At 35.7% G+C, this 21284-nt stretch overlaps 1 protein-coding gene across 4 annotated transcripts in view; it reads right to left on the bottom strand.

Moving 5' to 3' along the window:
- NEMF (nuclear export mediator factor) overlaps nt 1-21284 on the bottom strand; it is a 50695-nt gene that overhangs the window by 3310 nt on the left and 26101 nt on the right. The window contains exons 17-32 of one of the 4 annotated variants that reach the window (XM_065940355.1): nt 20147-20250; nt 18778-18840; nt 15163-15275; nt 13737-13794; nt 13211-13269; nt 13032-13119; nt 11190-11463; nt 10393-10435; nt 10195-10244; nt 7939-8092; nt 3589-3666; nt 3244-3441; nt 1408-1440; nt 497-597; nt 358-401; nt 196-275 (exon numbers count right to left, since the gene is read on the bottom strand). In XM_065940355.1, coding sequence (XP_065796427.1) covers nt 196-275; nt 358-401; nt 497-597; nt 1408-1440; nt 3244-3441; nt 3589-3666; nt 7939-8092; nt 10195-10244; nt 10393-10435; nt 11190-11463; nt 13032-13119; nt 13211-13269; nt 13737-13794; nt 15163-15275; nt 18778-18840; nt 20147-20250 — 1540 coding nt within the window. Of the gene's footprint in view, nt 1-195; nt 276-357; nt 402-496; nt 598-1407; nt 1441-3243; nt 3442-3588; nt 3667-7938; nt 8093-10194; nt 10245-10392; nt 10436-11189; nt 11467-12998; nt 13120-13210; nt 13270-13736; nt 13795-15162; nt 15276-18777; nt 18841-20146; nt 20251-21284 lie in introns of all 4 variants that reach the window. The other 3 variants (XM_065940354.1, XM_065940353.1, XM_065940352.1) reach the window with 3 other exon arrangements.

Below are 21284 nucleotides of genomic sequence, written 5' to 3' on the forward strand. Positions count from 1 at the left end.
CTCTGCTGCCAAAAGAATGGCATTTCTAAAATTTTCATCTGAAATTTTTTCTTATTTTATATTGTTTCTAGCAAGACAGCAGTCTTCTAATAGCTGCAGCTTCCATCTGATAACAATGCAAAAAACAAAAAATTTATAACTGTTCACATTTAACTGTACCACCAATCTCTAGAGATTTCTACAGGAATACTTTACCTTTACACTGCGGAATAAGTCTTTTTCTCTTGCTGTTGCTTCTCTGGAATGCATGAAACTATTCAAGGCTGTTTTCGCAGCTGTAAGCAGAAGATAGAAGAATCTACTTCTGTTCAGTCAAGAAATGTTTAAAATCATAATTCACAAAAAGATTTTAAATACCTTTTCCTTTTTTCTGAACTCCAGGAGTAAGTTTCACTTTGTATCTTTAAAAAGGAATTGCATGTGTTACTAAACAGAGATTACAAAATGATTCATAAATCAATGTGGCAGCTGCTTGAGTAAACTCATAATGACTTACTTATAGTTTGTCATGGTGGTATATGGGGCACATATTGGAATGGCAAACAGTAGTACATCTTCAGAATGTGGCTGCCCTGTCAAAGAGTCAAACAGATTTTCCTAAAAAGGGAAAACAAAAACAATTACAAAAGCTATTTATACCAGCCCTAAAATAGGAAAATTCTAATAAAACAATCAATACATTTTATCATTTTCTGATATATAATATTTCACCCTTTGGGGCTATATATAAAGCAGAGCTTAATGGCGATTTTCAAAATGACACTTAGATATATTTAAGAGAAAGGGAGAAAACGGGAGGCATTTTTGGTTGTCATAACTGAAGCAGGGTTGGGGGCAGAAACAATATTATTGACATCTATTAGTGTAGATGCCAGAGATGGGACAACTCCCCACAAAAGAGAATTATCCATCCCCAAATGTTAAAGATGTCAAGGTCGGGAAACTGGATTAGAACAGTCATCTCTCATGCCTGTTCTTAAGGAGAAATTCTAGGGCTTCTTAGAGTTCCCATTTTGTGGGCTGCCTAGAAGATTGCCTGTATTTAGCTAACAACATGAGTAAATTTAGGTTTTGGACAAAACACTTGGTACAGTTAGTGCTTACTATATGCCATTAACTTTTCTAAATGCTTTATGTATACTATCTTAGTTCTCGCACAACTCTCCCGGTAGAGGCAATTATATCCCGTTTTTCAGATGAGGAAACTGAGGCACAAAAGAAAAATGTTTGCAAGGTTGTAGTTATATGTAATAGAGTTAGAATTCAAACACAAGAATGTGTTACTCCAGAGCTTGTGGTCTTTTTTTTTTCAGCCTTTTAAAGTTCTTGCTAGAAGTTGTGTGCCAGATATTATGGGACCCAGATTGTAGTCAGTGTTGTAGTATGAACCCCAACACAAATTCATACCTCATTTCCCTGTTGGTCTAGATCTTGTTCTTCCTGTTTCAAATATATAAAATTTTAAAAGTCAGTTGTAGCTTAAATTGAAACTCTATACCATTAAAATCTATGAAGAGAAAAACTGATAAAAATATAGATTAAGTTCATACATGTGTCTAATATATGAGAAAGAAAGGATGTGCCCTAAAGTTAAAAAAAAAAAAAAAGACTTCCACAGAATATATACTAATGAAAGTGTTAGTCACTCAGTTGGGACCAACTCTTTGCGACCCCATGGACTGTACAGCTCACCAGGCTCCTCTGTCCATGGGATTCTCCAGACAAGAATACTGGAGAAGGCTTGCCATTCCTTCTCTAGGGGATCTTCCCCACACAGGGATTGAACCCAGATCTCCCTGCACTGCAGGCAGATTTTTTACCATCTCAGCTGCCAGGGAAGCCCATTGATAATTATGAATATTCTTTTAACAGTTATGAATATTTGTAAGGTTTACAGAGTAAGTAATATAAAAATCTGAAGACAAAAAGTGAGTTAATATTACTAAACAACACTGTTCAGGGAACCAAGAAAACAGTAATACATTTAGGATCCCTTGTAAGCACGACCTGCACTGAATGGAGCACACATACAACCAGTTTAACTTCATGAATAAAAGTACAAAATACCCCATGAATATAAAATGAAACCAATTTATAAAACAATAAATCCTTTGTTCAGAATTTCAAAAAGATGTACATATTCTTGCAAGAAGATACACATTAAGGCCAGACTTTTGTACTCAGCTGATAGAACTAGGCAACTATCTTAACTGGAAAAATGTAGTCACATTTGACATCATGTAATACAGCATATATTCTTTTTTTTTTTTTTTTACATTTTATTTTATTTATTTATTTATTTTAAAAAAATTTTTTTATTTTTTTAATTTTTCAGTGGGTTTTGTCATACATTGACATGAATCAGCCATAGAGTTACACGTATTCCCCATCCCGGTCCCCCATCCCACCTCCCTCTCCACCCGATTCCTCTGGGTCTTCCCAGCCCACCAGGCCTGAGCACTTGACTCCTGCCTCCCACCTGGGCTGGTGGTCTGTTTCACCACAGATAATATACATGCTGTTCTTTCGAAACATCCCACCCTCACCTCCCACAGAGTTCAAAAGTCTGTTCTGTACTTCTGCGTCTCTTCTTCTAGTTTTTACATTTTTTTTTTTTTTTTTTTTTTAATATTATTTTATTAGTTGGAGGCCAATCACTTTACAACATTTCAGTGGGTTTTGTCATACATTGACATGAATCAGCCATATAGTTACATGTATTCCCCATCCCGATCCCCCCTCCCACCTCCCTCCCCACCCGACTCCTCAGGGTCCTCCCAGTGCACCAGGCCCGAGCACCTGACTCATGTATCCCACCTGGGCTGGTGGTCCGTTTCACCATAGATAATATACATACAGCATATATTCTTATAGAAAAACCTAGAAAAGTGCAAATTCATTTCTCATTCATGGTCAACATAATCCTAATTATCTGTTTTAACTAAGTTTCCAACAGAATCTAGTTTCTCCATAAAATTTTCTAATGGCTTATGATAAACTTTTTAGGAGCTAACCAACACTGCCGCTTTTTATATACGGCAATTAAAATTTAGGTCTTTTAGGCTATATTTCTTTTTTCTTTTTTTTTTTTTAGGCTGTATTTCTAAGGTAACTTCCCATTAGGAATAGGGTTACCACTCACCCTGGTTTTATTTTAGCACTGTAAATCCCATGTCCTGGGAACCTTGAGATCGTTGGTCACCCTAATGAAGAAGCAAAAGCCCATGTGTGTGGTGGCCTTACCTTGTCATCATGTGGATCATCTACAGCCAAGTCTTGTAACTCATGAGTGGTAACTTCAAGGGATGGAGTTTCCTTCTTTATGCTGTCTGAAACTCTTGGTCCACCTCTAGGTTTCTGGGGCTGTTTCTTCACTGGTTCATCCTTTATTTTGCCTTTCTTTCCCTTTTTCCCTTTTTCTTCTTTGTTTGAACCTGCAGACTTCATAGAGGGAAAAGCGGTTAATGCTGACAGTATTTTCAATGGTGTCAGTTCTTTAACGAAGTACTGAATGCACAGCATATGATAGGCAGTGGTCTGGATGCCCCTTGAAAAACAAATGAAAATTTATTATTAAATGTTACTTACTCCCAGCAATTTCATGATGAGCTCACGTTCTTCTTCATCTTGGTCCTTGTATTTTTCCTTCATTTTTTTCATTTTACTCTACAAAATAAAAAACATTTTTGGTTGGAAAAATTCAGCAGTAAGAAAATGTTAAGACGTGTATATAAAGAAAAGGCACTTCTCTAATTCTGTCAAAATGGTTAACACCAAAAAGGCACCACTTTAACAACCAATATGGAGTCTTTGAAGATGGATAATCCATAGTCCTCACCTTTAAACAATTGACCATCTTGTGGAAAAAAAGATACATAGAATAAATTAATGCAAAAAAATATTCTAAATGCAAACAAGTTTATATCTAAGATAATTTAGAGAAATAAGACTTTTTTAGCTTGAGCATCAAGAACTGAAGGGAAGAAATAAAGCAGAACTGAAAGATTCACTGCATTTCGGAATACAGGAAAGGTAAGATTATAATGTAAAGACAGAACAGAGTAGTAATAGCTAGTCATCACACATGGTTGTCATCAGGATACACATAAGAATAGGAAATGGGGCAGCAAAATTTAGCTGGGTATTTATTGCAGAGACTCAATACTTTGGATTTCATCAATTAAACAACTGATTCTTTACTCTGGGTACACATCCAAATCACTCAACCAGTTTTGAAAACCATAGATATATAGGCTTCACCTCCAAAGGCTTTCATCTTGACTAGTCTTAGCTAGGACCCAAATAACAAATTTATAAATCGTAAAGATTTAATAAGACACACACAAAAAAACACTATACAAGATTGACCAATCAGACGTCATTAGAATTGACAAATGCTGCTCATCAAAAAACACTACTACAGAAGTGAAAAAGCAAGTCTCAAAACATGAGAAATATTTGTAGTACAGAAAACCAAGAAAAGACATGTATTTAGGATTTCAAAGAACTCCTATAAATCAGTGAGAAAGTTGGACAACCCAACTTTTAAAAGCCAAATTAAGATTTCAGTATATACACACTTGAATGACTTGAAAAACCCCAACAATACCAAATGAAAGTGACGATGTAAAGCAACTGGAACTCCGATACACAGCTTGGTGGGAAATTGGTACAAGTACTCCAAAAAACTGATAACATCCACTAAGTCAAACACAACATGTGCGCTATAACCCCAGCATTTCCACTCGTAGCTATACAGGACAGAAATGCATATTTGTGAATCTCAAAGATACAGGTCTTCAATGATGAACAATATAGTAGACAGAAACTGGCAGATGCTATTTAGCAATGCAAATGAACTGTTACAACAACATGGATTATTCACAAGGTTGAGTGAAAGATGTAGGAGGAATATATAAAGGATGATTGCTTTTTTACATAAAGTTCAAAAACAGGCAAAATAATCTACTGTGATTAAGGCATGTTTTTCTCTGGTGGGAATACTATTTAGAAAGAGGCAAGAGTGAGCTTTCTGGAGTAATATAAACATTCAAGGGTCTTGTTCTGGGTGTTGGTTTCACAAATATATGTGCATATAAAAACTGAACTAAAAGCAAAATATCTGCATATTACTATATATATGTAGCATGTGTACTGAATCATGTCCGACTCTTGGAGACCCCATGGACTGCAGCCTGCCAGACTCCTCTGTCCATGGAATTTCTCTAGGCAAGAATACTGGAGTGGGTTGCCATTTCCTCCAGGGGCTCTTCCCAACCCAGGGATCAAACCTGGGTCCACTGCGTCTCCTACACAGGCAGGCAGATTCTTTACCACCGAGTCACCTGGGAAGCCCACTATATGTATGTTACACCACAAAAAAAACAAAACAAAAAACTTGAGAACAGAATGACTATTACCAATAAACTGAACCAAGAAATGGAAAACTCAACAAAAAGAATAGTTTTTTGGAAAAATATAGCTTGGGAAAACCAACTTTGAAAAAAAAACCTGAATGGAGTTATGATCGCTAAAGAAATTTATTAAGTACTTAAAAACCTACCCTGAAAGTGTTACTTGCTCAGTCGTGTCTGACTTTTCTGTGACCCCATGGACTGTAGCCAGCCAGGCTCCTCTGTCCATGGAATTCTCTAGGCAAGAATACTGGAGTGGATTGCCATTTCCTTCTCCAGGGGATCTTCCCAACCCAGGGATGGAACTCGGGTCTCCTGCGTTATACGCAGATTCTTTACCATCTGAGCCACCAGGGAAGCCAGATACCCCTAAACATCAGGCCCAACTGCTAAAAAAAAATTTCCAAGGAACAAATGATCTCCATTTTATACAAAGCACTAGAGAGCATAAAAAAGGAAAAGTACTAAACTTACTTTATGAGGCTGGTATCACCCAGATACCCAAAAAAGGCAAGGACAGAATTAGGGGATTTTATTGTGTAATTTACACATGAACTCACTCGGAGAAAAACACACACAGAAAAGGCATTCAGTAAAACTTAACTCATGATTATTAAAACTAGCCCTTTGTAAAGGATGTCTACCAACAACCCACAAGAAACATACTACAATGTTAAAAAGAATTAGTCCCTTTAATGTATTACTATAACAAAGAGGCATGCTATTCTTACTTTTATGCCACACTGTACTGATGTTTGAGTCAGTACAAGAAACATGAGAAAGAAAAGCAAAGCCGTTATTTGCAGACTGACTGCCTAAATTTCATCTGTAGCTGCTGCTACTGCTGCTGCTAAGTCGCTTCAGTCGTGTCCAACTCTGTGCAACCCCACAGATGGCAGCCCACCAGGCTCCCCCGTCCCTGGGATTCTCCAGGCAAGAACCACTGGAGTGAGTTGCCATTTCCTTCTCCAATGCATGAAAGTGAAAAGTGAAAGGGAAGTCGCTCAGTTGTGTCTGACTCTTTGCGACCCCATGGACTGCAGCCTACCAGGCTCCTCTGTCCATGGGATTTTCCAGGCAAGAGTACTGGAGTGGGTTGCCATTGCCTTCTCCTTCATCTGTAGATGAAATGTTAAATACTCAAGCAAAACTGCTTAATACTATCAGCTGGATGAATACCCTTAGTGCATACATACGACTTTTTTTAAGATAAATGACTAAAAATAAGAATTGCTGAGTCAGAGGGTAAATGCACTGTTAGGACTCTTGATTGGAATTCCCATGTTATATATTCAAACTTGTACTGAATGACTGAATACACATTATTAATTTGATGGGTGAAAAAATTCCCCTTGTTTACATAAACATTTCTCTGATCTACCCCCTACCCTGCAATTTGCCCTTTCTTTCAATTATATTGAGTTATATTGATGGTTCTTTTCTCCACCAGATTTAAAACCAGATTTTTTAAAAGATGACTAGCCACTAATTTTGAATGCTTCATACCCTTTAAAACACAATTTATGGTTCTGTGTCTAGATTTTATTCTGCTTCACTTTTCTACCTGGCTGTTCCTATGTTAATACCATTCTATTTTAGAAAGTCTAACAGTAAATATTTTACTACCTAGTAAGGAGATCCATCCTTCATCTTCTTTTCCAAGATTCCCTTAACTATTCTCTGGTATGTACTCTTTCAAATGAACTTTCAAATGTTAATTAAAAATTTCAATTCTTTTTTGAATGACTTCATGTTGAATTTACATAGTAATACAGGGAGAATTGATTTTTTCCCCTTTCATCCCTGGTCCAGGAATTGAACTGAGTCCATGTACCACAACTACTGAGCGTGTACTCTGGAGACTATGAGCCGCAATTACTTAGCCCGTGCACCACAACTTAAGCTTGCATGCCTAGAGCCTGTGCTCTATAAGAGAAGCCACTGAAATGAGAAGTCTGTGCACTGCAAGTAGAGAGTAGCCCCTGCTTGCCTCAACTCGAAAAAAGCACAAGCAGCAGTGAAGACCCAGCACAACCAAAAATAAACAACTCCATAGCAGAAGAAAACTAAATTTTAAAAAAAAATTTCAAAAGAATTTAATTTTCTTAAAGATATACCTATACATCAGCTCATAATCTCTACAGAGCTACATTTTTTAAAGTATAGTCTATATCCACTACCTTGTCTTTCTTCATCCCCTACCTTTATAAAATAGGTAAGAACTGTAACCAAAATTGCATTAATAACTGAAAAAGAAACTACTAAGTTAAATGATCAGATCAGCACTGCCAGTTTTTAGCTGAGTGTCTCTGGCAAATAAATCAATCTCCTATTCCTCTTCTACATAATTTGAGAGTTTCTGTATAGATGGTCTTAAAAGAACAGAGAGTGATCTCTATGCTCCTAAACACTATCTTTTCAACTAATTTTCAAAAGAAGTCACACAAGATTTTTCTATTTCACTTAAACTTTAAAAAAGGAACCTCACAACTTCACTTGTGAATCATATAGTACTAAATATTACCTTTTGTCCTCGTTTCATTGGCTGAACAACTGGGACATTTTTGCTTGTGTTCTGATGAGTTTCAATGTGTAGAGCATTTTCTTTTTCTTTGTCCTTTCCTTCTGTCATTTCTAAATCCCCTGAGTCATTTGGAAGCTTCTTTTTCTTCATTTCCCTAAATATAAATGAAATGAAAAATATCTTAATCTTAGAATTCCAAATTCTTAATACCCTAAAAAAATGACACGCGGAAGGGAATGTGTATGAGATCATGCCTTCTGCTTAACTTGTTATCACTAGGCTACAGTATAAAAGGAGTGCAAGTCATCACACAAGAAAAAGCTAAAAAATTTTCTCTCATGAATTTATGATTCTTCCTGGCATCCAGGCTCAACACACTGTCATCCTTGACTTATCCTGATTCAGTAGCCACGTTCAGTCCCTCAACACCTTGATGGCCAGGCAAAGGGATTTGTAGTCTTTGTATCACCATGGCCTTGTCAGATGTTAAATATTCAGTAAAACATTTGTGGGTCTGTTAGTGGAATAAATGGATCTTAGAAAATAAAGAGGAAAGGAAAATCCTATTACTATGCAATCACATTCCCAATGCCACTGCCCCAGTCCAAGTCCTTATCACTTACCACCCAGACTTCCTCCATATTCCCCCATAATCTGTTCTACATGAACTTCTACATTAATTTCCCATTATTGTTTACCTATGTCACATTTCCATTCAAAATCTTCCAAAAGTCCTCTTCACATCACTATTAAGATAAGTCTAAAACACTTAGCTTGTTACTCTAGGTTCTCCACTTTTGATTCTATTTCACTTTGCCAATTTTATCATCTATCAGTTCACAAACATGAACATTTTGTTCCTTCCACCTCAATATACTTATCCATTTCCCCAAAGCACCCTCAGCATTACTTCCAAATTCCTATCACCTCCCCGTCTCTGATCATACTAATTCTCCTTGAAGTTTCTGACCTTAACTTGCATTATCTAAGATGCAACTATATCTCCAAGGTAAAAACTTCTGATGGTATTTCCCAAAACACTTCAATGCACAAAAAATTCTTATTCCTGAAATACTGTATCACTTTCAGATAACACTATTTACAGATTTATGGCTATTTCTTGAATCCAGGACTCAAAAGCTTATTGAAGGCACAAACTTTATATTTTACCTCTTTGTATTCTACCATAATATCTAGCATAATACCATACTCATAAATATCAGCACTCAGTTTTCTATAATTTATAAAGATTATCAAACAAATGGGTTTACTATCCATTCCAATCTAGGGCCTCTTTCTGGAGTGCTTCACCAGCTGTCATCTTTTCCACCCTGCAGTAGTTGTCTCAGTTGTCCCTTTCACTCTATCTTTTTCTGTCTGCCTTCTACGCCCTATTATGTTAAAGAAAAAAAAAAAAAAAAGACGGGGAAAAACGCCCAAGTCTTCCTCTTACATAAAAACTGCCTAATTTCAGTACAGGCATGCCTCAGAGATATTACAATTTCTGTTCCAGACCATTGCAATAAAGTGAATATTGCAGTAAAGCAAGTCATGAATTTTTTGGTTTCCTAGTGCATACAAATTTATGCTTACACTACCCTGTAGTCTATCAAGTGTGCAAAGCAATATATCTTTAAAAAGCAATTGTATATACCTTAATCAATACTTTACTGCTAAAAAAAAATACCACCACCCGAGCTTTCAGTGCATCATAATCGCTTTACAATAGAAACAAAGTTCACTGATCACAGATCACCTGAACAATTAATAATAAAAAGCCTGAAACATTGCAAGAATTATCAAAATATGATCCAGAGACATGAAGTCAACAAATGATGTTGGAAAAATGATGCCAACAGATTTGCTCCATACAGGGTTACCATAAACCTTCAATTTGTTAAAAAAAATTAAAAATCTGCAAAGCACAATAAAATGTGGTATGCCTGTATTTGTTTTCACTTCTGTCAATAGTATCACAGAATCAGCCTATCTATTTAATATACTGCAATTATTACCATACATATTTATGTAATAAAAGGTCTGTTTTGTGTTACTTGACCTATCTGATTATAGTGGCAGACGGGGCCCTTAAAAGAGAAAAACCTATCAGAGCTGAATGTAAAAAACAAAACAAAATTTATGCTAAATCTTGGTAATTTTAATGAGATCTTTATAACAGCCAAGTGACCTGTCATAACCAAACTGTCAGTTATAAAAAATAGATGCTTTTCAGTTAAATAACACAAGTATATTTACCTTCTTTCCTTGGCTGACAAATGCCTCCGGCTCTGCAATTTACTGTCACTCTATTAAAATTAAAACAAAAACACAGGCAAATACAAACAATAACATCACAACTGTTAATTTTTCAAAAGCCAAAATTAAAAAGAAAATTACTCTTATTTATTGAGAATGACATGATGTTCTTCAAAACACTTTGAAGAAAAATGTTACCATATTAGAAGATTCCTCTTTTGAAGCCAATTTCTGGAGGGACCTATGGAAACAAACAGAAAGAGGAGTCTACAAGCCTTTACAGGCATTCAGTTACAAAGCCCCCAAACATTCCCATATCACTCTAATTAATTATTGGCAATGCTATCTATACATTTTCAAATTTGGTAAAATTAGAAAGAGTATAATCAAATTGCTCATCTTAAAAAAAATTGCTCATCTTCTCACTTTATATTCTTAAATAGCTGAGATGTATTGGACACCTATAATATGCCAGGCACTGCGAGATGCTTTACATGCATATAACCTTCACAAAAACCCTATGAAGGGTGGTACCATTCTCTTTTCACCAAGAAGGAAATTGAAGCTTAGACTCAGTCATTCACCTAAGGACCCACTTTAAGACTCAATACTGGTCTGACTCCTAAGCCTTTCTTAACTACTAATATAATAAAGTTTTTATAGCTTTGGTGTTGTTTACCTAGTGATCTGTGAGACATTAAAGACTTAAGACACCCTTTTTAAAAGAGTGTAATTGCCCTTTTATTATTAGAATTTATAAACATTAACGTGTTCCTATTTTCATCTAGTTTGGCAACTTTCACATTTACTGCATTTTTTTTACCCAGTGTCCTAAGAATTTAAGAGAGTTCTACCTCCTTATCAAATGGTGAACAGACAGTAAGATCGTAGGACAACGGAGGGTAAAAGCACTGAAGTCAATCTTGGCATTATTTTTATAAGGTCATCACTCCCAGCTTACAAAATAAGACTGAAAATTATGGCTTTGAAATTACCTTTGGGACTGAAGGTGGGACAAGTCAATGGAAGTATCAGGATAATGTAATGTCTCTTCTTCATCCTTCATTTCACCAACAGGTTCCTGATCTTTTACCACCCCCTCAGACTCTCCTTCATCTTCAGAGCTTTCTTCTTGAATTAGTTCATTTAGTTCATTGCCACCACTCTGAATAGTAATATCCTCTTGGTCAACCTGAGTCACGAGCTCCACTTCCACAGGAGTTTCATGTAATTCATCTTTATCTTCTTCACTGCTACTTTCACCCCCATCTGCTAAATTACAATAAGGAAAGTCAGAGTGCTATCATCACAACAAAGTTAGATGATTTCCTTGAAAACTTCATAAAAATATTCTGTTTACTCCCTCGTTCTCCAAAACATCACCAGAAAAATATTGGATCATCCCCAAAGGTTACTCTGACTTAGATAAAAGGATACTCTGTATCTGGAATTGACTGGAATAAATGATCTCCAAGATCCTATACCACAATAAATTTCTTAGACATTGCAATCATTTCTGCAATGAAAACTGTATCTTTTCTTTGTTATTTCCAAAACGAGAAAAACAGAAGCAGTTGTAGAAATTCTGCCAATTTTATCATAATTTGCACATGAGAACTGAAATGAAATAAAACAAGTTATGTAACTGGCACACAGCAAGTGTTCACACTTTTGCAAAAGGACCACCATCCAGTGGTAATAATATGGTCCAGTTGTGTGTGTGTGTGCACTCAGTTGCTTCAGTCACGTCCAACTCTTTACGACCCTATGGACTGAGGCCCACCAGGCTCCTCTGTCCATAGATTCTCCAGGCAAGAATACTAGAGTGGGTTGCCATGCCCTCCTCCAGGGGATCTTCCTGAACCAAGGATCGAACCCGTGTTTCCTGCATCTTCTCCAGTTACCTCACCTATAAAAATTAGATGCCACCAACCAAGGATGGTTGTGAGAATTCAACAGAAAATAATGTAAATAAAGTATTCATGTCAGGACGTGGTGAAAATTCAGTAAAACAATCATGTTTAACAGTAATTGTTAAGTGAAACAATGAGATACTATTCTTAAGAAGCAATGACTGTAAAATATGTAAAAATAACTTCGAGGGGTATATTCCCTAGTTCCTTTAGGTAGGCAGGTTAATTTATTCCAGCAACCATAGCTGCTCTCTACTTGAAGCAAACATATTATTAAATCAAGGTAAATTCTCATAAGAAACTGCATGTATAATAACTCATCTTTGTATTGCTTCTAAATCCTAAATCCAAAAGCAAATGCTTATTTATATATACCTGAGTCTATCTCTGATAAACACGTTTATGTATTACTCATTAATACTGGGCTTCCCAGGTGGCACTAGCGGTGAAGAACTCGCCCGTCAATGCAGGAGACCTATGAGACCCGGGGTCAAACCCTGGGTCGGGAAGATCCCTGGAGAAGAGCACGGCAACCCACTCGTCTTCTTGCCTGGAGAATCCCATGGACAGGAGATCCTGGCAGGCTACAGTTTACAGGGCTGCAAAGAGTTGGACACAACTGAAGTGACCTAGCATACATGCATGCATTAAATACTGAAGTTTTACAATATAAACATACATTCAAGTATTGGTTATGGATTCAAACACTTTATAATTCACTAGAATAAGTATATCGAACATTTCAAAAAACAAAAATTCAATACCATTGATAACAAGTCGGGTATTTTTGAAATTTTAATTATCCCAAAAGAGACGATCTTCTAAAAATTCAGAAGCAAAACTAGACAATGGAAAACATGATCAGCTACTTTATTAAAATCTGTATACTACCTAGTTGTTCCATTTCTTCTGATATGAGCTCACTTGTACAACTCGCCAGTGTCTCCATGTCTTCATCCTGCACTCTGACTTTTCGTTCACCCCGATGTCTCCAAACACAAGACTCATCTACCTACAGAAACAGTTCTTTTCATTGGTGGAACTTTAGGTAAGACTAGTGAAAATCAGGGGGGAAAAAAAAAAAAGAAGAAGCTGAAGAATACCTTAAAGAGGAAGCTAAACCCCATCATTAGATGTGAAGGAGGAAGGAAATTCTTTTTTCCTGCAAAGATAATGTAGTTTTAAAATTCCATTTTCTGCATTTTATGCTTATAAGATATCTGACACAGTGGTCAAATTTGTTTGTTTTTTTTTTTTTTTTGCTGTCATCAAGCAACATTTTCCATTAATAGACTCTGACATTATGTATAGGAATAAGAATTAAGAAAGAAAAAATATGAAAGCTTGCTCTCATCTTCTGGATTAGTCAGATCCTGAATAATCTATTTTGAGAAAAAAGGTCATGTTATTTACTTTCTTACCCTTATAAACATAAACTATGTGAAAGAACATTGTCATTAATAAAAATATATGTGGCATGAGCATGTCAAATGCTAAATTTGCCAAACCACAGTAAAATCTTCCTTATTTAATAACATACTTCATATATGAAATCAGAATAATTAGCTTCCGAGAATGTTAGCAGATGGTCTTCACACCTGTCTCCAAAATCCACTGGCAAGTCATTACCTCTTATCATGAAGCTTCCTGTGGTCAAATATTCCCCAGTTGGTGCTGTTTTAGATACCTGAGAAACACAATGATACATTATACTCTTGTCTTAAACACATTTTTAAAATTTTCACCTGAGAAAGTAAAGCCATATTAAAGTAAACAGCAGTATGTCCTGAAAAGTTTATAATTTAGCAAAAATTCTTAACACTGAAAGGATAAATATCTCTTCAAAGATAGGTGTAACTCTGTCAGTAACAAAGAGAAGAAATAACAAAGGATATACTACATCAATCATTTTCAAATGCCGTAGACCAGAGCCACAACTGACCTACATTGCCTCTCATGTGAGATAAAACAAGAAAAACAAGGATAGTTTAAAAAGCTTAACATAAAGGTATAAAACTATATTAACTCTATTTATTACATTAAATCATTTCCTGAGATTCTTTTCCCCTGGCTCGGGCAGGGGAGAGGGGGCGGGGGGAAGGGGATGAAATAACCTTTCATCTGATTTATTTGGGGGGTAATGAAATAACCTTTCATTTTAGTAAATAAAGATAATAGCTTATTTTTTAAAATATATTCTAACTTGGCAAAATAGGAAGTGAGCAATATAATTCCAAAATTTAAAAAATTTTACACATCTGTGAAACACTCAAATCTGAGAGTATCTTTACTAGTAATAGGTATGCAAGGGATTAAAAGCACACTAAAAAAACCTATTCATAAAATAATTAAAGCCATTTTTATTACACTGCAACAGGCAGAAAAAATAACCCCAGAAGTGATATTAATTTCCTAAGAACACAGTATCACAGCACAGCAGAAAACAAATGCTAACAAATATAAAAAGAAACTAAATCTGAGGGAGGATAATGGTATTGAACTTTTTTAATCTTGCTGTATAACTTTAGGACTTTGAAAAGCAATGTGAAATCATATATGGAATGTGAAATCTTATATGGAATGAAGTACCATCAAGAAAATAGCATTAACCACAAAAAAATGGCAATTACTAAAACCAAGGGTATAGAAAAAGAAAAGAAAAAACACTGATAACCTACTTTACAGGAAAAGCCAGAGAGAATTCAGAAAATTTCAACAAAGATGAACAGGTGAAAGACCTTTTAGGTCAGTGTGCCAGTCGTAACTGGAACAGTCCATCCCATGGATAGAGCATGGATCGTTCTAAGTCTCTGCTCAAATCTTACCCTTCCAGAAAGGCTTTCCCTGACACTATATTCAAAATGGTAGCCTGTATCACTCTCTATCCCCTTACTATGCTTTAAAAAAACTTTGTTACCTGCCACTATATATTTTTCTTCAATATCAAAATGTCAACTCCATCACAAGGTACTCTGCCTTGATCATTCCATACCCTCAAAATCTGGAACACAGTCACCCTTCTCACTAAATTAAGAAACGGGACCACCCTTATTACCTGATGATGGTACACCCACCAAGCACTAGTGATAACTCGAGCGTCCCAAGCAGCACTGTAGCAAAGAGCCATCGTGCCGGCTTCAGTCAAGGTCCGCGGGGGAATCGGTTCTCCTGTAACAACAATACCACGATGTTTCAGTACCGACGCACGGACCTTCTAGAGCAAGACATGGAAACCATATGCAGGATGACAGGTTCATTTCTCTTGTATTTTAAATAACAATAGCACACTTTAACTTCAGTAGTGTATGAAGTTACTATTTTTATTTAAAAAATGTATTTATACAACAGGTTTTTAAATGGTCTAAGTAAATAAGTTCAGAAAATATCCTTTCATTTTTATCAGTAATTCTAACCTCATTCTAAAAAGGATAATTTAGAAAAACCTATTTAACAGTTAAAGACTGCCAGAATTACTATATTGCCTAAAAAGTAAAAATCAAGACCATATTAACAGACCCCTAAGTAAGAATTCAAATATTTTAAAACTAGGATATAACTCACATACTATAAAATTCACTTTTAAAGTATATAATTCTGAGCTTTGATATGTTCATAAAGCTTTATAATCATTACCATTAATTCCAGAATATTTTCATCATCTGCAAAATAAATTCTTTATCTATTAACAGTAACTTTTCATTTTTCCCAGCCACTGACAATCACTAATCTACTTTCTGTCTCTATGGATTTTCCTATTTTGGAATTTCATATAAATGGAATCATATATACCTGGCTTCTTTCACTTAGCATGTTTTCAAGGTTCATTCATGTTAGAGCATTTGTCAATACTTCATTTCCTTTTAAGACTGACTAATATTCTACTTTATGGATATACCACATTGTATCTATTAATCAATTGACAGAGATACAGGTTGGGGATTCCCTGGTTGCTCAGTGGTGAAGAATCCACGTGCCAATGCAAGAGACTCAGGTTTGATCCCTGTATTGGGAAAATCCCCTGGAGAAGGAAATGGCAACCCACTCCAGTATTCTTGCTTGGGAAATCCCATGGACAGAGGAGCCTGGTGGGCTATGGGGTCACAATGAATGGGACACAACTTAGTCACTAAACAACAATAACAACAGAGATACAGGGTATTTCCATTTCTTGGCTATTATAAATATTTTCAAACAAGTTTGGACACATTTTTAATTATCCTGGGTATATATCTAGGAGTGGGTCACATGGTAAATTCTATGTTTAACTTTTTCAGAAACTATCAAACTATTTCCTATTGCAGCTAGATCATTGTCCATTCCCACCAGCAGTGTATAAAGAGTCCAGTCTCTCCACAACCTCACCAACTCATTACTGTTTTTGGCTTTTTTATTTGGATTTTTCCCCACCCTGTGTGGCTTGTGGAATTTTCTTCCCTAACCAGTGACTGAACCCCCGAGCCCTCAGCACAGACAGCTTGGAATTCTAATCACTGGACCACTAGGAATTTCCACTGTGTTTTTTAAATGTTCTTGTGGGTGTTAAGTGGCATTTCACTGTGGTTTTGATTTGTATTTCCTTAATTGATGAATGATGCTGAGCATCTTATCATGTGCTTGTGGGCTACTTGTATATCTTTAGAGAAACATCTATTTGACATTTTAATAACTGTTCATTTTTAAATTGCCTTTCTACTGTTGAGTCAAAACAGTTCCAGAGTATTTTGGATATTGGTCCTTTATCAGGTAAATGATTTGCAAATATCTTCTCCCATTCTGTGGAGTGTCTTTTAATTTTCTTGATAGAGTCCTCTGAATTAAAGTTTTAGTTTTTGCATAACTCTAATTTACATTTTTTTCTTTGGTTGCTTATGCTTTTGGTGTCGTATCTAAAATGACACCAAAGCCAATAACTTCCAGAGCCAATATTATGAAGATTTACACCTCATTTTCTTCTAACAGTCTTAGAATTTTAGCTCTTAAATTTAGGTCTATGATGTATTTGAGTTCATTTTTATAAGTGGTAGGAAGTTCCTATTTCTAACTTCATTCTTTGGCACATGGATATTAATTTCCCCAGCCCTATTTGTTGAAAAGATTATTCTATCCTTACTGAATGGCCTTGGCACCCTTGCTAAAAATCAACTGACTATAAACAAGGAATCTCAATTCTCTTTATTAATCTATCAGTTCATTCTCATACCAATACCACACTGTCTTGATACAACACTGATAGCTGTTTTGTAGGAGGTTTTGAGGAAGTGTGAGGACTCCAAATTTGTTCTCCATTTTCAAGAATGATTTGGCTAATCTGGTTTCTCTGCATTTCCACATGAATTTTAGGATGAATTTTGTCCATCTCTGCAAAAACAGGCAATGGTGAGAGAGACTGCACCACATTTGTTGATTAGTGTGGGAAATACTGCCATCAGAACAATATTAAGACTTTCAATTTATAAACATTGGAAATCTTCCCATTTATTTAGATCTTCTTTAATTTCTTTTAATGATGTTTTGTAGTTTGGTGTGTATGTCTTACTTTTTGGTAAGTTTGTTACTAAATATTTTATTCTTCTTCAATGTTGTTACAAGTGGATATTTTATTAATTTCCTCTTAATATTGCTCATTACTAGTATATAAAAACATAACTGACATTTTATATATTGACCTTATATCCTAGATACTGCTGAACTTGTTAACTAATTTTTGGTGGATTCCTTAAGGTTTTAAATATATAAGATTATGCCATTTGCAAACAGAGACACTTTTATCTGTTCCTTAACAATTTGGATATTTTAAACTTTTCACTGCCTAATGGCCTACTCAGAACCTCCATATGATGTTGAGTAGAAGCGTGGCAACAACAGATGTGCTCATCTTATTCCTGATCTTGGGGGGAAAGCTCTCAGTCTTTCCCAATTAAGCATGATTTTCAGCTATGGATTTTTTATAGATGTCATTTACCAACTTGAGGACGTGTCCATCTATTCTTAGTTTGTTGAGTATTTTTATCACAAATGAGTACTAGATTATTACCAAAGGCTTTAAGGCTTTTTTGCATTAGTTGAGATCATCATGTGGTTTTTGTCCTCTATTCTACTAATATACTGTATTACACTGATTAATTTTCATATGTTAAATTAACCTTGCATTCCTGGGAATAAATCCCACTTTATCATATGTATAATCCTTAGAATCTACTGCTGGATTCAATTTCCTAATAGTCTGTTGAGAATTTTTGTGTCTCTATTCATAAATGACATTGGTCATTGGTTTCCTTCGCTGTGATGTCTGTCTGGTTTTGTTATTAGGGTAATACTAGTCCCAAAGAATGAGTTAGAAAGTTCCTGTCTCTTCTGTCTTTTGGAAGAGTTTATGAAGGATTGATGTTCAGTCTTCTTTAAAAGTCCTATAGATTTTAGGAATTTGAATCTTATTTTTTCAGTTCGTATAGTTATAGGTTTATAAATTTTATTAATCTTTTCAAAGAACTAGCTTTGGTTTTATTGATTTTCTCTATAGTCTTTCTGTTTTATTTCTACTTTGTATCTTATTGATGGACTGAAACATCATTATAAAGTGTCCCTTATCTCTATTAGTGTTTTTTCTCTTATACTAAAAATAGTTCAAACAAAAGACTAAACTTCTGAATAACAGAGTGAATTACATTACCTGTTGGATTCTTAATTACACAGCTAGTTGCTCCATGAAGGTCAGCATGGACATAAATGTCCCCTTTAAAACAAACAAATACTACTGTAAGTCTTATTTCTGCTTAAGTTGAAATTGTTTATTTATTGTTTAAAGGGTTCAAAATCCAAAACGTATAAGAAAAGAAAGAAAGAAAAGACCATCTCCCACCTGTGGGAGGGTTTCTCATAGGCCTCCTCAGAGGAGAGCTATGCTAATAAGGCAGATAAAATGGTCCTAGTTCTTCTCCCTCCCTCCATCCACACCTCTCTGCTCTATGACCTTGAAGCTGCATCAGGAAGTGGAGTCCACTCCCCTGTCACTCAAATATGGGCCTACCCCTTGACGAAGAGAATGTAGCAGACATGACCAAAGGCCGGTTCCCAGTCTAGGCCTAGACAGGCCTTGTATGCTTCCTCTTTTTCCTCTCAAAAATTTGCTGAGTTACCATATAAGCGAGCACAGGCTAGCCTGCTGATTGGTGAGAGAAACTTGGTGATGAGTGAGTCATCCTAGCAAATGCAAAGGTCCTGAGAACCACAGAGGGTTGACAAATGTGACAAACAATCATGAAGCCAGACTGAAGACAAGTGAGAAATGAGACTAGAGAAGAAGCCAGGAACCCTGTAAGCCACAATAAGGACTTCTAGTTTTATTCTGAAATGTGTGATGACAAATGAATAAATGAGGAAATAGATGAATGCATGGAAGATGGTAAACTAGGGAAAAGTAAAGTGCCTGGTTTCTAACAGAAAAAGTGAGCAGCCACTGTTTAGTTCCATGAAAGGCTCAGCTCACAATGAATCGAGTTAGAGAAGACAGAGAGCAAGCCCTGGGTACCATGTAACTGAACCCTGTTGTTTTCTTTCCTGCTTCTGGATCCTCAAAGGACATAACATTAGCTCTGATACTGATTATTGATTTCTGATACCCATACTGAGGGTTCAGCCACAGTGAAGTGATGGTTATCAGCAAACAAAAACAAATGAGAGGACTTACACACAGGGGTGAAGCCCTGTTTCTAAATGTGTAAAATGTTTACAAACTTCAGCATTTAAAAATTAAGCTTTAAAAAATCTGATGTACAGCCACTTTGGAGAATTAAAAGCTATTTTGTTAATGTAGCAGAAAATCAGAAATCTAATACTACAGATTACCTCAGCATTAATCCTTTAGGAATATTCACTTAAAATGAGAATTAAGTATCAAAGCACATATTCCACCATAAACCATGAAACTACCAATTAAATCTGTCAAACAAAGGAGTACAAGATGAAAATGTACACCTAATATTGAGATAACCAATCCAATTACTTAAGAGAAAATTCTTTCGAATTTTAATCTTACTTACCTGGTGTCAAGTATCTTTTCACAATTATTTCATTCTGTTGCTGATCTCGTCCACCAATAATTAGATAGTTCTCTGAGCTAATGAACCAGAGGAATTTCTCAAACCTACCAAATTTTAAAGGAAAAAGTTAACATTTTTTCCCCTTCATAGTTGCCTGCATTCAGATCCTTTTAATTAACAAAATGAACCAGAAGGCTCTCCTACATGTAGGTTAAGACAACTTGATGGCTTAGTTTCTTTTCTTAAGATATCAAGCTCAATTTTACTGAAAACTTGTAATAAATTGCCTTAGGATATTCTTAAGACAGTCTTAGTAGAAAGCAATTTAATATTATGTTTAAAAAAATGTTCTCTCTTTATCTCCTTCCCATATAGACAGTCTTAGACTGAAGTTGTAACAATGAATTACAAAAAGCACAAAATGTCACCTGGTCCCTAGGTTTAGCTCTCTTTCAGTGGGGCACTGGATATTCTTTGGGACTGCAGGTAAGAAAGAAAAATTGTTTTCCCATCCTGTCCTCAATCAACTGAATGTTTACATATATGACATTCTTTACACTTAAAATACGTAAAACCAAAAATTGTCATCAGAAGTGTAAAACTACAACTTTTCTGAAGAAGCAAATTAACTTGGGTTTTCATGGTTAATACATACCACACAGAAAAACAGAGTGTAACTGCTATATTTAAAATGGATAACCAACAAAGACCTATTGTATAGCACATGGAACTCAGCTCAATGTCATGTGCCAGCCTGGATGGGAGGCAGGATTGAGGGAGAACAGATACATGCATATGTATGGCTGAGTCCTTTCACTATTCACCTGAAACTACCACAACACTGTTAACCAGCTATACACCCCAATACAAAATAAGGTGTTTTTTTTTTTAAGTGAAGAGTGTATATTTGTATGATATTTAGAAAATGAGATGAACACAAATATTTCTATGCTACATATGATGAGTAGGATCATCTTTTTATGATTTAACCTACAATTTTAAAATTTCTGGCTAAATATGATAGATTGGGGACGTCCCTGGTGGTCCAGTGGCTAAGACTCTGTACTCCCAATGCAGGGGGACCAGGTTCGATCCCTGGTCAAAGAACTAGACCCCTCATGCTGCAACTAAGGGACTT

The sequence above is a fragment of the Muntiacus reevesi genome, chromosome 7, assembly GCF_963930625.1.
Source record: "Muntiacus reevesi chromosome 7, mMunRee1.1, whole genome shotgun sequence".
NCBI lineage: Eukaryota > Metazoa > Chordata > Mammalia > Artiodactyla > Cervidae > Muntiacus > Muntiacus reevesi.